Source organism: Chiloscyllium punctatum, chromosome 20, assembly GCF_047496795.1.
Source record: "Chiloscyllium punctatum isolate Juve2018m chromosome 20, sChiPun1.3, whole genome shotgun sequence".
NCBI classification, from domain to species: Eukaryota; Metazoa; Chordata; class Chondrichthyes; order Orectolobiformes; family Hemiscylliidae; genus Chiloscyllium; species Chiloscyllium punctatum.
Window position 1 is genome coordinate 24,684,320 of NC_092758.1, and position 16,926 is coordinate 24,701,245.

At 38.1% G+C, this 16,926-nt stretch overlaps 1 protein-coding gene across 11 annotated transcripts in view; it reads left to right on the forward strand.

Moving 5' to 3' along the window:
- tenm2a (teneurin transmembrane protein 2a) overlaps positions 1 to 16,926 on the forward strand; it is a 2,790,214-nt gene that overhangs the window by 2,647,401 nt on the left and 125,887 nt on the right. For all 11 annotated transcript variants that reach the window (XM_072590496.1, XM_072590497.1, XM_072590504.1 and 8 more), the window contains 2 exons: positions 7,804 to 7,905; positions 16,377 to 16,409. In XM_072590496.1, the coding sequence (XP_072446597.1) occupies positions 7,804 to 7,905; positions 16,377 to 16,409 (135 nt within the window). The remainder of the gene's footprint in view (positions 1 to 7,803; positions 7,906 to 16,376; positions 16,410 to 16,926) is intronic.

Below are 16,926 nucleotides of genomic sequence, written 5' to 3' on the forward strand. Positions count from 1 at the left end.
CAAATTCCTAAACTGTGGTTTTGAACTCAATTTTGTTACTAACTCTACAACATTCCTGTTATTAGATTAGATTCCCTACAGTTTAGAAACAGGCCCTTTGGTCCAATAAGTCCATACTGACCCTCCAAAGAGCAACCCACCCAGACCCATTGCCCTACTGGCAATTTAACGTGGCCAAATCACCTAACCTGCACATCTTCGGACTGTAGGAGGAAACCTATGCAGACACAGAGAGAATGTGCAAACTCTGCACAAACAGTTGCCCAAGATGGGAATTGAACCCAGGTCCCTGGTGCTGTGAGGCAGCAGTGCTAACCACTGAGCCACTGTGCTGCCCTGTTATTGATTTGAGATTTACAATGATTCAAGAGTCACTTAGGAAAAAGGTGAGCTTTGTTCAGAAAAGTTGTGTAAACATCTTTAACACTGGAAGAGATACACAAGTACCATTCAAAGTTAGAAGAATTAGTTTAAAGTGAGTGTTAGCTCACGTTTACAAGGGATAAAACATTTTAAAAATAGAATTTAGCAATTGTTTAGATTTGGATAATATATAATGACACTTTAAAGAATTGAAATAAAAATGATTTTGAATTCCTAACTAAAACATAATATAATGGTAGAAAGTATTTTAACTTGGTTCACTCATTTAGTAACATGGTGAAGAAAGGAATTTAAAATACGTATATTCATCATTCATGAGATAACATTGCTGATGGTAATTTCTACCCAATGGTAATTAATCTAAAGCAGAACCACGAGGACCAGTGAAATAATGTTCACTGAGGGCATGTGATGAATAAATGTGGAGATTGAAATCATCAAGAGAGAATGGAGAACGTTGGGTGAGAAGTTGAGGTCACTGCTATAAAAGAAAAACTGAGTGAAAGAGGAAAAAGAAAGCTTTAGCTAATGGAAAAGAAGTCAGAACATAAGCCATTAATTACAGCCCAGTAGAACAATTTGAGAAAAATCCAGGTAACCTATAAGTTAGTTTCTGTAACCACCATGGTCCAATGTGTGTTTTGTCAATGCTACAATTCTAGCATCTGTTTTTTTTTAAAATAAGCACAGCAGTTACTTTTTTGTTGTCATACTTAACGATTTTGACGTTTTTTTCTTGTTGCTTCGAGGTGAGATCAATGGCAGGTTAATAACATTGATGCTCTGTAATCTATCAGGGTCAGTGACCTTGGGAGCCTGTTTTTTGACTGAGAGTCACACCTTTCACATCAGGGAGTTCTGTCATGTGAAATGGAGAACAGTAGAGAGGAAGGGGTGTCAGCAAAGGTAGACTGCAGTTATGAGAAAAATAGATAAGCATCTGTACAGAACTTCTCATGACCATCCTTCCCAAGAGAATAGAGGCCAGGCAAAATGCACACTGATATTTAATTTTGACTGATTTGTCTGGTCAGGTACTGCCTGCTTTATGTGAAAGCACTAAATAATGTGTTCCTGGTGCCAGAAGAGTAACTGAGGAATTGTCAGCTGGCCAACAGAGTGGAGCTTGGATATGTATGTTAGCATGCATGCGCAAATTTATTAAATTACAGGCATTCATTTCTGTGAACCTATGCCTGTGCTATCATATATCAATTATACTTAAGAGTGCTATACAGCCATTGTAAAATCAAGACATTTTAATGCAAGACTGGTGCTGAGTGTTTATAAGCAGTTTACTTAATTCATCAGTTCCGTGATTGTGTCATAGCTCATAACTCCATCTAGCCTGCTCCTTTAAATAAATATATTTGCTGTAATATGTTGAAGAAGAGAAAAGAATAAGAAACTTGTTAATTATAGGCCTGTTAGATTAATGTCAGTTGTTGGTTCACTCTTAGAATACATAATTTGAGATCAAATTAGTGAGCATTTACAGATGCATGGGATAATCAAGGACAGCAAGTCATGTTTGACAACGCTAATAGAGTTTTTCAAAGAAATGACTGATTGGATAGATAATATGGTCCTCAAACATCATTTTGACATTCAAGGATGAGGGGTGGGGAAGGGAGTGGGGCAAGTTGTTAACATCTTCCATGCTTTGACTGAATTTCATACAAATTACCAAAAGTATAAAGACATAGCAGATTTGTATTACAATCCCGCTTTAAAAACATGTCATGCCTAACTAGCCAGTTGATTACAGAACTGGCTCAAAGGTAGAAGACAGATGGTGGTGGTGGATGTTGCTTTTCAGACTGGTGGCCTGTGACCAGTGGTGTGCCACAAGGATCGGTGCTGGATCCACTGCTTTTCATCATTTATAAAAATGATTTGGATGTGAACATAAGAGGTATAGTTAGTAAATTTGCAGATGACACCAAAATTAGAGGTGTAAAGGACTATGAAGAAGGTTACCTCAGGTTACAATGGGATACTGATCAGGTGGGCCAATGGGCTGAGAAGTAGCAGATTAAGTTTTTATTTAGATAATGCGAAGTGCTGCATTTTGGGAAAGCAAATCTTAGCAGGATTTATACACTTAATGGTAAGTTCCTAGGGAGTGTTGCTCAACAAAGAGACCTTGAAGTGCAGATTCACAGCTCCTTGAATGTAGAGTTGCAGGTAGATAGGATAGTGAAGAAGCTGTTTGGCATGCTTTCCTTTATTGGTCAGAATATTGAGTATAGAAGTTGAGAGGTCATGTTGCGGCTGGAAGGACGTTGGTTAGGCCACTTTTGGAATGTTGTGTGCAATTCTGGACTCTTTCCTATTGGAAGGATGTTGTAAAACTTGAGAGGGATCAGAAAAGATTTACAAGGATGTTGCCAGGGTTAGAGCTATAGGGAGAGGCTGAATAGGCTAGGGCTGTTTTCACTGGAGCATCAGAGGCTGAGGGGTGACCTTACAGAGGTTTATAAAATTATGAGGGGCATGGATAGAATAAATAGACAAAGTATTTTCCCTGGGGTGGGGGAGACCAGAACTAGAGAGCATAGGTTTAGGGTGAAAGGGGAAAGATATAAAAGAGTCCTAAGGGGCAACTGTTTTCACTCAGAGGGTGGTGCATGCATGGAATGAGCTGCCAGAGGAAGTGGTGGAGGCTGGTACAATTGCAACATTTAAAGGCATCTGGATGGGTATATGAATAGGAAGTGTTTGGAGGGATGTGGACCAAGCTTTGACAAATGGGACTAGATTAGGTTAGGATATCTGCTCGGTATAGATGAGTTGGAGCGAAGGGTCTGTTTCCATGCTGTGCATCTCTATGACACTGATTTCAGGTTCCCACAGCTCAAGTTGCATACAACAAAAGGAAGGATTTCATGATACATGGTGGTACTGGAGATATTTCTGACGCAGAGTTGCTTTCATTTTCTATCCTGCTGAACTTCACAAGGTCCATTAACGCCTCTCATTCAGGTCTCAGGTCTATGTTCTGACCTAGGCAATTCACTCTGAATGTTAAAAATCACACAGCACCAGGTTACAGTCCAACAAGTTTAATTGGAAGCACTAGCTTTCAGAGCGCCGCTCCTTCATCAGGTGGTTGTGATGACTACCTGATGAAGGAGCAGTGCTACGAAAGCTAGTGCTTCCAATTAAATCTGTTGGACTATAACCTGGTCTTGTGTGATTTTTAACTTTGTACACCCCAGTCCAACACCGGCATCTCCAAATCATGACATTCAGAATGTGATTCGAAATGTGATTCAGTTCTGTCACCAAGTCTTTATGGATAGAATTTAATAAGTATCAGTGTAGCTCAAATACTGTTAAAGATTTCATAAGCTGACAGTACTATCACACAGTCAAATACCGTCAGGTAGCAATTGCTTTTTGACTGCAGATATCTGCCATCCAAGGGAGGCACTTTAATGTAATGGATATTACAAAACCACCAGATTTACATGACAGCAGAGTAACTGAGCGAGAAGGCAATTGCAAAGCATAAAATATTTTCAGATCTTCAAATATGGGCATTCATTACTAGTCATTAGATATTCAAAAAGGGTGCATTGGTTAAACTACTCTGTATTTCATGTTAACTCTGCCAAAAAGACAATAAGGAATAGGATTTATTGTGTGACAGCCAACTGAGTCAAAACCAAATTATCTTCTGACCTTTAAGGTTATTGCTACTTGTGTTTTTTTTAAATAAATACCTTTATCTTCAAAACATTATTTGCTAATACGTTAGCCCCCAGAAGACACTTAAAGTCAAGAAAATGATATGAATTGGAAATTAAAAGTGTGCTTAATGTTTTAACGCTGTTTGTTTATCTTAAGAGTGAACTGCTGGTTGTTGTAAAATTTCTTTAAGGGGATAAATCTGAAACTGCTGTCCATAGCTATCCACCATGAGGCTAGAAGTGATGTCCAATTCCATGTACTCTGTTGACAGAAGACAGTAGTTGTTTTACTGATCAAACATGTTCTACATAGCCACCAAGTTAACATTGTATCTACTTTGTCCTATCTGCAAAAATTGAACCCACATTCTTGTTCTAACAATACTTTTTGGATAAATAGTATGCTTGAGCTGAACAAAAGATTGCAGCAATAGTTATCAATTTGAGAATTCCTTTTGAATAACTCAGTATTCCAAATTGAATACAGATGATTGTTCCTTGCCATACCAGGGTCAAAAATCCTGAATACATCAACAAATGTCCTTGTAGACACCTGCAAAATTACAGCTATTCATGAAGAATGTCAGTCACTGCCATTTTGTGACAATTAAGGATGGGAAATAAATGTGTCCTTTCCACACATCATGCAAACCAGCTGAAGGAAGGAAAACGTGATCTACCTGCAGGATTAATTAGCTCATTGAAGGCTGGTGCATTTACAAGAAATTTTCTTTGACACTCATGAGTCATCATGGTGCATCAGAAGTGCAATGTATTATCATATATTGAGACAATGTACATTTCTCCCCATTATACCACTAGACTTATAATCCAGAAGCCAAGGCAAATGTTCTGGGGACACGGATTTGGATCCCACCATTACAGAAGGTGAATCTAAATTCATTAAAATAATCTTGACTTCAAAAGAAAATTGCCAAATTGAGACCATGTAACCACAACTGGTTGTTGAAAAAAATATCTGGTTCACCAATGTCCTTTCGTGATGGGAGTCTGCCATCCTTACCTGGTCTGGCCTACATGTGACTCCAGATGAATAACAGTATGGTTGCTTCTTAGCTGTCCTGTGAACAGTTAGGGATGGGCAGTAAATGCTGGCCTAGTCAGCGATGCCCACATCCCGTGAATGAGTCTAAAACATAACTGAACAGTGATCGTTTAGAATGGGTCTTTTGCTCATTCTTGAAAGTCAACAAAACAATGCAAGAAGTACTGAATTAGTGTAGGTGATAGTGGAGAGCTGTTTGGTTGTGTTGCAAGGAGATACTGTTGGGTGGTAGAGGAGTGGTGGTGACCACTTAGGAGTACATTGGCAAATATGCAATGGCACATTGCAGTTATGATGTTCTAGCAGTATATTTAACTGGCGAATGTTAAAGAAACTTTTCTTGTAGGTGCAGCAATCTTTAATGAGCTAATTAACCCTGCAGGTAGATCATGTTTTCCTTTCTTCAACTGGCTTGCAGGATGTGTGGAAAGGACACATTTATAGCATATCCCTTGTTGTCATGAAATGGTAGTCACTGACTTTCTTCACAAACTATTATAATTTCACTGGTAATGATACTCCCACAGGGGCATTTGTTCATGTATTCAGGATTTTTGACTCAGAGATGAGAAAAGAACAGTGATCTATGTTGAAGATATACAGTAATGTGTCTCGGTAGGCAAGCATAGCTCTGGGGCGTGGGTGAGCATATATTGATATGAAAAGACTATAGAATTCACGCTATCTTTTATTCTGTTTCTTTTTTGTTACATTAAAATGCCAGCTTTGAAATTTTGTGTTTGGTCAGGTCAGATTGGTTCATTTGGGAAACCAGAAAGCTAACCTTTAGAATTTCCCTTGAGGGGTTGGGCTCAGATCTGGGGCAAGACAAAGCTTCCATCTGCTGCATGGATGTGCCAAGGTCATGGTGTAGGCCTTTCTCAGCACAAATTAAGGAGTCACTTTCATGAGAATAAGGAATATTGTTGCAACAGCCTGCTGAAACTTAAACAGGGCTGTTTTGCTAGTTGAAGATCATGAGAGATTTTCAAATGTACATTGTACTGTCTTTACCCCTACTAGGATAAAACATTGATGTGGAGGTGCCAGTGTTGGACTGGGGTGAACAAGGTCAGACGTCACACAACACCAGGTTATAATTCAGCAGGTTTATTTGAAATCACAAGCTTTCAGAGCGCAGTTCCTTTATCAGGTGAAGTGAAGAAAAGTGCATAGGCACAGGATTTATAGGCAGAGAGATCATAAGATCAAACATATGGTGTGATGGAGTGTTGATAGGCTGAATAATAAATCTCTGCAGGTGATCAAAAGTGTCAGACAGTGTGAGTAAAATGTCAACAGCTGAATAGCAAGTGAAGGGATGACCTATAATCCAATTAATTGAGGCAGAGAGATAATTACAAAAAAGTTTAAAATAAGGTAGTGCTGGAGACAAGCCAAATGGTTGCAATAGCATGACAGGTATAAGAATTGCATGCTAAAGGTCTAACCAAAGTAACAAGTAATCCAAAACTGACAAACTAATTAAGGTAGAGAGATCATAACAGATTATCAAGGTGATGGTGTCAAAACAGGACAGTAAAGAAGATAAAACACAGTCAAGCCAATGTATCTGTTTGATCCAAGAAGCTATCTCTCTCTCTTACATTAGAATTTGGAAATCCAGAAGCAATATGAAGGAGACCCTACATAACCAGATTATATCCCAAATCCATCTCCCACCCTGTTGCCTTTCTGAAAAAAAATGTCAGTGTTCTCAAATGAAACATTTCATTTTACTTTACACTTTCTTTTCAAGGCAGTATTTCAGAGAGGGCTTCAGAGTTTTTAGTTGTAATTTCTAACCCCATCCATAGAACCAGATGGTGAAAAGTCACTTAATTTGCAGAAGACAGGAGCAAAGACAAGGAAACTAGAAGTAGAAAGAAATTGATTTGGGAACTGATTTGAGTCACATGACAGATCAGCATTCGATCTTACACCTCTAGACTCTGGCTTTACAGTCTGCCATAATTCTGTGCTAATTGCTAAGTATCTCACGGAGAATGGAATTGAAGATTAGAAAGATAAACATAAGAAATGATCAAATACTGTTTCCAATATGATAATGCACGTACTGCTGAGATCACAGAAATATCATCTGTGGAAGGTTGCTGATTAAGACTGAATAATGTATATTCTAACATTAACAAGATATTCTGTACTTTCACTCAATTACCTCGGAGGCTCAGGGAGAAATTTTGCAGAACATTAAGAGATTAGGTCATTTGGATGAAGGGCAAATTGCACATGGTCAGTGGAGGCAACTGAATTGTGAGCTAAATAACCTTCGCTTTTCCGGAAATTTCTTGTATTCGTAACATTTTGATTCCAATGGTACAAAGTTAAAGGGGCTGAGAATATCATTTTGGTGTATTGTCTTTCAGCTGAGTTTGTTAAGGTGAATGAAGGGGATTGGTAACTCTTGATCTACTTCATGTTGACCAGTCAGGAATTGAAATTCATGACACAACATGAAAGGTTTTCCATTCTCCAACACCTACAGCTATAACCTTGATAAACCTAATACATGATGTACTTCAAAACAAGAGATGAAAACTAAAATAATCCAGGCACTATTTCAGCAGCAATGCTCAGTTATTAAATATGCACAATTATATAGAAGCTAATTACTAACCATACCTATGACATTGTCAGATTCTGTGCAGGAGTGTCCTCACAATTGCCATGGCAATGGAGAGTGTGTGTCGGGCGTTTGTCACTGCTTCCCAGGATTCCATGGGGCTGACTGTGCAAAAGGTAATATTTGATGTCTTGTTTATAACCAAAGATGAGTCTTGTCAATTTCTATTGCAAATATGATAAAATTCTCCATGGATACCAACAAATGGGAACTACATTCTAGATATAACATTAGGAATTGCAATTACTTATGCTGTATTTTGTTCTTAGTAATTTGCTACTGGAACAGTGTGAAGTTAGTAGTCACCTATTTCTGGCAGACCTATTGGTGAAGGAAAGCTCTGAAAAAGGTCCAGCCTATATGATTACTGTCTGTTCTAGTGGCCTGTTCAGAGATGAACAGCTCTTCTTATCAAGGTGGGTTTGTAGGAAGTTGCTTATAATTCAGAGGCAAATAGTGAAGTTTTCAAAAAATGTTTGTTGAATGGTCCTAATTGAAATTAAATGAGCAATCCCACCTGCAGGCACCATAAAAATGTGGAGAAGAAAACATTTTTATTAAGAGTTGGGTTAATGTGATCAACTTTGTGTCAAAGGAGCTTCACATTTTGTATAACCCTCACTGTACATCATCTGGGAATGTTTGATTTTTGTTGCAAAATAGAAAAGGCAACCATGCCTCAAAATGTTTTTTTCATCTTAATGAGTACAGCAAAACATCTTCAAGAGAAAACCATCAGAACCAATTCCTCCCAATTCAGTGGGATAAGCAATTATTCATTTTGAACTTTAAACTAGCAAACTGTAGAGAGTTCCTGCTGTTCAAGCACAGTCAATTTGAAGCTGGTAGGATAGCAAGGCATGGATGTAGGCTCAGAATTTCACCTTGGGCTTGCAAAATTGCAGTTTCAAAAATACACACTAACTAGTGTCCTGCTTTGCCCAGAATTTTTGTTTCTTCGTACAAGGGCAACGTGCAGATTATGGCCTTGGAGTGTGGGTACAGGGCAGGTTCTTCATGGTTCTTGAAGACTCCAAATATTGCTGTTTTGGCTCCTAAACCTCACTTCTTTACTTTCTCCATAATCCTTCGTAAACCCTACTAACCCAGCACCTCTTATATCATATATGCCTTCTCATCCTCCATTGCCCTATCAAAGATCTATTGAACTCAGCTTTGAATAAATTCAATGGCCCTGCATCACTGCTTCCTGGAGAAGAGAATTCCAAATACAAACTAGCTTATAAGACAAAGTTTTCCTCCTTTTTGAAAGGCTGGGGATCTCAGTATACTGTGCACCCTAGTTCTAGTCTCCCATAGAAGTGGAATATTCTCCCAGTAACATCCTATTAAGTCCCCTCAGGATCTTACATGTTACAATAAGATCACTTCTCATTCTTCGAAACTCCAATGGATATAGACTTTCTTTTTCAACCCTTCTTCATAAAACAGCCCACCATCCCAGGTAAGGGTTGACTGAACATTCTCTCTAAATTTCCTATAATGCACTTTTGTTGTTTTTTTTAAATCGGTAGACCCAAACTGAGTACAATACTCCAAATGTGGTCTCACCAAGACCCTGTACAATTGAAGTAAAACCTCTCTACATTTATACTCAATTCATTTTGCATTCTGTCTGCCTTGCTAATCACATTAATTCTGTTTCTCTCTCCACAGGTGCTGCCAGACCTACTGAGTTTCTCCAGCAATTTCTGACTGCTTGGAGAATGTTCTTAACAGCACCTCTGCTATTATGGGCCTATTCCCTCTACATGAGGTTGCTCCCCTCTCTCTCACTTTCTAGTGATTATAAATATCAAGCCAGCAAACACATTAGCAATTATCTCTCAGACGGTTTGCTTTGCATTTAGATGAAATCATATAATCCCTATTACGTGAAGTAGGCCATTTGGCCCATCGAGTCCACACCACCCCTCAGAAGAGCATCCCACCCTGACGCAATCCCCTAACCCATCCCTGTAACGCTGCATTTCCCATGACTAATCTACCTAGCTTGCACATCACTGGAGACTATAGGACAATTTAGCATGGCCAGTCCACCCAACCTGCACATCTTTGGACTGTGGGAGAAAACTGGAGCACCCAAAGAAAACCCACGCAGACACAGCAAGAATGTGTAAAGTCTACACAGACAGTTGTCAGAGGCTGGAATTGAACCCAGGTCCCTGGTGCTATGAGGCAGCAGTGCTGACTATTGAGCCACTGGACTGCCCTAAATTACATTTCTGCTTATAGATATTTCTTTAAACTCAATTTCAAAATTACTTTCTAAACATTTGGGGGAAAGAAAACAGGTCAGATCTTTACAGAATGAGAAAACTAAAATTCATTGTCCACTTTAGAACTGAAGTTCTCCAATAATAATACATGATAAAGCTTCATAACAGCATAATCAGCAAACCTGGTGACCATACATTTAGGCCATTCATCCACATGTTTGCTATAGGATTGTAAATAGTTTAGGCACCATGAATGATTCTTGTGGCTCTCAAATTAAAGCTTGCCAACCCAAACAGACTGATTTGAGGGACTACTTGCTCCTTCCTGTTAACTAACTAATCTTTTCTCCATGTTAATCTGTTATCCCTTACACAACATGGTCTTTTTTTAAGTGGGATGTATATCACTAGCTGGCCCAGCATTTAGCACCCACAAAGCAGTTAAGAATCAACCACATTAATACAGGTCTAGAGTCATAGGATAATGGTTATCTTCCCTGAAGGATGTTTGTGAACCAGACAGGCTTCTCCCTGACAATCAGCAATGGTCACTATGTGATATTTAATTCCATATTTTTATTGAATTCAAACTGCATCATCTCCCATAGCAGGATTTGAACCTAAGTCACTCAATCATTATTCAATTTTACTCGATCAATAGTCTAGTGATAATACCACTAGGTCATCACCTCCTCCTGAGTGCATTGCATGTAGTAAGCTATGAGCTTGCACCTTATCAAATGTCTTGAAAATTCAGGTACACTATGTCCACAGTCTCCTGATTTATCAATCTTGTTATCAATGAACTTTAACAAATAAGTTCATTGTAATTTCTCTTTCACAAAACTATGTTGACTCTGCCTGATCACATTAGCATTTTCTAAGTGTAACCTCTTCAGTAAAGGGTTCTAGACATTTCCTGATGATAGATGCTACAGTAACTGGCTTTTGGTTTTCTGCTTTCTGTCTTGATCCTTTTGTGAATAAATTGTTACACTTGCTAACTTCCAATCTTCTTGACTGTTATAGACTCGAAGGAATTTTGGAAGACAATCTCTTAGCCCTGATTTTAAGATCCTGGGATGAAGGTCATTAGATCCTGGGGACTTGTTCATCTAATAATTTTCCCTGCACCTTTTCTGTGGTGAAGAAGGTAGTTTTAAGTTCCTCCCTCCCTTTCATCCTTTGAGAAAAGTTTCTCAATAAGTGCTGTGAAAACAGACCATAAATCTACCTGTTCAGTGCCTCTGTCATTTCTTTATTTTTTACCAACAATTTCCCAGACTGTCTTTCTACAGATCTAACAATAGGATTAGTTATTCTTCTCCCATTCAAAATGCCTGTAGACACTTACTTTTTTTATATATTAATAACCAGCTTGATCTCATACCCAAATTGCTCTCACTCAATTAGTTTTAGTCATTTTTTCCTAGCTTTTAAATCTGTCCAATTTTTTTTATAATATTATCAATCTTTACAATTTGTACAGTATTTTATTCAATTGGTCCAATCCTTATTAGCCACAGATGATTTATTCTTCTTAAAATACATTTCTTTCTCAAAGATAATTCTTTATTCAATTATTAACTATCTCCTTAACTGTCGACCACTGTAATCCTGCTCTTAGTTTCACAGTTCATGTTTTCATAATCTTATTTAAGGTTATTTCATAACCGTCTTTAAGTTTAGAATACTAGTCTTGGACCCAAATTGCTTCCCTTCAAACTGAACATGAAATTCTATCATGTTATGATCACTGTTGCCTAAACACTCCTTTACCTTGAAATCATTCATTAATCCTGCCTCATTTTACATTATGAACATTTAAAATTGTCTCCTCCATTGTTAAATTTAGAATTCACCACACTATGAAATTGTTCAAAATGTACTAATTTAACTCATTTTCCAGGCTCCTTTGCTAATCTGATTTGTTCAATCTACAAGTAAGTTAGAGTTACGCATACTTATTGTAGGACCCTTCTTATATGCCCCAATTGTTTATATCTTTTGTACTGTGTTAGAGTGTAACTACTGTTCAGGGCCTACTAGCAACTCCACAAGTGGCCTCATGTTTCCTATTTCTTATCTCTACTGAAACTGACACAATACCTTAGTCTTTCAAATTAAATTAAACAAACTATCCTGTTATTGCAAATGTGATTGCCTGCGATCACACTAGAATCTGTCAGTTTTGTATACTGTGACCCTCACAAAACACCTGCCGTGCCATCTTTATTATGTTCACCACATTTAGTTGTCTTCATGGATTTATATGTAATAAGTCTACTGCCCATATTATGCTTTTCTACTGTCAATACACTTAATTAATGCTAATAAAAATCTTGCAATTACTAATACGTTACTCCAATTTTGAAAGATAAACAAGAAAGCACTCACAAGCTTATCAATTAATTGCTTGCGTGCAATGTGATACTTTGACTTTTTCAAATCTGTTCTGGAACTGATTTCTGCTATTTTTCCTGGTGTTACTTTCTACACTCTCCTCCTGCTGTGTTCTGCTGTCTCACTGCAGATTGTACTGCTTTCTGGTCCCAGGCCATCACCCTCTCCCATTATATTTATTTGTGGTGACTCACCATATTCTCTCCCTCATGCACTCATTGATGGGCTCTCATTGCTGTCTTCCCTCACACTCCTTTGTCATCACTGCCATGTCACCCATGCCTATTCATGCATCCCCATGTATCCTGCAAATTCTCTTATTTTATGTCCATTATATACATCTTCAATAGACATGAAATGATGTAGATGAAATAAAACATGCACCAGTTTCATTAAACACTCGTTCAAATCTCTGTCACTAATACTACACAAAAATGGTAGCATAAAGTTTAATCTCTTAATTGCCCATTGAATTGTGTAAGCAAACAATTATGTATCCAAGAACCATATCAAAAGCAGATTATGTCAATCAGTCCACTGGGAACCTGTGTTAACAAAGCTCAGTATCCCATCAGTTTTCAGAACTCAGACAAGCATTCATATTGATCACAGATATCAAAACATTAGCTTTCAGATCTACACCCTGAAAGCTGGTAGAACGGATAGTGTTACATTGCCATTCCAAGTAGATTACCTGTCAGTCAGGAGAGTGGAGCAGATATGCTTTATTTCACGAGCAAGACAGATTTTTTTCCAAAGGAAAAGATTCTGGGCATGTAAATCTCAGTGCAAAAGTTGACAGGAGAGATTGTCAGCACATTTTCTATATTTCTGAATGCATTGTGGCACTTTTTGTAATGTTAAGAGCACTGTAAGTACATGAATACTTGCACAATGGTTGTTAATGTAGTGGCCAACTTATCTTTGTAGGACAGAGATCTATGTTTAATTTAAACGTCATTTACCTTCAAAGTACTAGTGGAAACGCATAAAATATAGACCTTATACAAAATAGTCTCTCAATTACTTCTAACAGTCTATCACTAATTGGGTGCCTAAAAATGAGCTGTACTTGTGGTCTCACCATTAGTTACCACAAATTCATCAAGTAGAATTTTTGTACAAGAAACACAATGAGTCAAAATCGACCACCAAACAAAACAATGATATTGATTAATACTAAACATGTTCCACTCAGCCAAAATGCTCCCATTGCTATTTAAAAGTTACAAATAGCAGATCAGATATGAACACTGCAAAAAGAACTATGTTGACCAGTTTTAAAAGATAATAAATAATTGGTAATAAACAATAACTGAAAAAAACCTCTGAACTTGAATTTGTGTCTTTGTATAGCTTTCACTAGTGATTATATGGTAATTGCGTCCAATTGTTTTGTTCTTTTAATTCAAAATCCAATGACAAAACATTTTAAAAATGCATAAGAATCTATTTGTAGTAATCACCACTTATGGTGAGAGGGCTGATGTAATTAAATGTCAGAAACTGCATGTATTAAACATACAGCTCCTTTATTAGTTGTACAGGTCATTTTATGTTTCTGCTTTTAAACCCTAGTTAGTTGTCAGACACTCTTAGCAGCAGAATAACCAGCTCTCAACTCAGTCTTTGATCATAACATCAATATTATTCTTCTCAGCTAATTTTAATATCCGTGTATTTTTGGTACATTTATTGTGGCAGATTGGGTTGAAATTTACCTTCATATTGCACCTATTGATTTGTCTTTGGAGGAAATCATCTAATAACAAGTTCAAATATACTACCTACCTGAATAAACAAATACACAGATCAAACTGCCAGTTGAAGAAGATAATCTGCTACATCACAATGCCAGAGACCTGGGTTCAATTCCACCCTTGGACGACTGTCTATGTGGAGTTTGCACGTTTGCACATTCTCCCCATGTCTGTGTGGGTTTCCTCTGGGTGCTCCAATTTTCTCTCTCAGTCCAATGATGTGCAGGTTAGGTGGATTGGCCATGGGAATTGCAGGGTTATGGGGTCAGGGGTTGGGTCTAGGTGGGATGCTGTACGGATGGTTGGTGTGGACTCGATGGGCCAAATGGCCTGCTTCCACACTGTAGGGATTCTATGCTTCTGTGAATTCTGCAAGAAAATTGGTTTATTAAACTCATTTAAGCAATACTAAACCTAGCTGACTGCACAATCCACCAAGGAGATATTATTGTGGTGACTTGTTCAAGAGTCAATTAATTCTCCTCACTACCAAAGATATTTTGACTTAGAGGTCTGTCAAATTAAGGGCTTAAGACCTTCCTTAATAGTGAATTTCCAAGCCTGCCAAATTAGCTAATGCTCATCAGTTATTAGTGTCTGAGTATCTTAAAAGCTTACAACTACTGTAAGTGTTGTGAATGTGACATATTTACACCAGCAATTGAAGGGGTGGTGTTAGATTCAGTCAAAATGACATTGCATGCTTTCAGTACATAGTTAAGTTTCAACAATTATGTTCTTAATTCAAGTGTAGCAATAATGGAACTAAGTCTCTTCCCTTTCTCACGATGTAAAGTATTTCAATGAGCCAAATAATTTCTCCATCATTCCCATTACATACAGAGGAAAACATTGCAATGCATCCATTGTACATCACTAGTCAACTTAGAGTCGATTTAAACAAATAGAGAATTTCTGATGATTCATCTGACTGTGATATTTTTGTATCTCTCCAAAGGCTACAAATCTACTTTATTTCATTTTTTTTTCTTGAAACTATTACAATTTTCGTACTAACTGGGTGGAATATGAGCTTGTGTTCGCTGGACTGTTTGTCCAGACCTCACTAGTGACATAACCATCAGTGTGCTATTCTTATCTCAGTCTTGTGAATTTTACAGAAGTGCTGGAGCCCACTAAACATATTTCATAATCAAATCATACCTGGAGACATCAGGATCCTTTACAGGCCAAATTGTGGACTGGACTTCAGTTTATTGATTCAGTTTGTTTATCTATTGCAATGAATTGATTAAGTAAGCAATTAATTGGGGCAAACTTATCATGCTATTAAAATAGATATTTTTGTCTGCAATTCATAGACCTGAGAGCTCAATCAAGGAAATTGTTTGACAAGCATTTATCAGGATGCAATTGTCAATATTTTTGAAATAGTATTTACTAAGCTATGATAAAGAATGAAAAATGTGAAAACGACCCATGGTGTGTCCTTATCTAAGCCGCGCAGGCAGTGGGGCAGCCCAGGACACTCAGTGTCCCCAAACTAGAAAGAAGAGCAAAATGCAGCCATGGTTCAGGCTCCCAATAACTAGCAAGTAAACACTCTTGGCAAATGTGCATATGTGGATGGTAGGGACTGGATCAGGCTTGACTGCAATGCCCAAATCCACCCACCCATCCACCCACCCCCTCCCCTCCCCTCCGTTTTTCCCACACCTTAGTACCCAACCAGCAACCACTGCCTCGGTCCACACATGGTTACTTGCGTGAGCATCTGAAAGGATGCCAATGCTCCGAGCACCATGGTTCTGAAGACCACGCTAACATATGTCATCTTCTTCAGGAAAGGAGGACAGAAAGGTGGAGAGAGTTTTTTTTAAATGTAACAGATCTGGTTTAAAAAAAAAGTTACATTGTTTAGACTTCAGGAACGTCAAAAGGCCATAATGTGATACCTTGCAGCAACTGAACCCGGCAGCAGCTGGGCAAACATGGTTATCAAATGGGATGAATTTGATTTGCATAACACAATCAATAAGGACTGAAATTCCAGGTGCCTTTGTGGTTAAATTCATAAAAAGGGGAAGTTTCCACTGCCAGGTTGAGCTGTTTCCAGGTACAGATGTGTATAAAGCTTCATCTTTTCAGATATTGGTTCTCATTCTGAGTTTGCTGTTTTATTTTTGTTTTGCATTCTTGTTTGTTTATGGCTTTCTACTCAAGGACGACGACATTTTTCTAAATTTAAACACAAGGGTAGGTTTTCTTTTCTTATTATTTCCCTCCGTATTATTTATGTCACACTTTTCCCAAGTTATTTCAATCTATTTTGGGAGAACTTCCTAGCCCTCTCTCAAACTCCTACCCTTACCCACCCGAGCAAAGAGCACATGTTAAAGAGCACATTGGTACAATGGACAAGACATCAGTCAGGGAGCAGCTCTTTACTATGAGCATGCCAAAACATCAATTCTTTCTATAACTCCATTGCCCCAAAAGAACCCAAGAGCAGTACAGACATTGTGGAATAATAGAGCAATGTTGGGTAGATGTGGGAGCAACCTTATGTCACAAATGACAATAATATGAGGTGACTGAGTAATAAAGTTGTAAAAACTGGAAATGCTCAGATCCTCAAAGGGTTGATATGTTGGCTCATCAGCACTGTTCCCAGGTCTGAATATGGCAGTGGTGAAGTACTTCCCCAATGATGCTCACAGACCTCCAAGATGGAGTGTGAAAGCCTTCCAGAGACCCTAGGATGCCAATATTT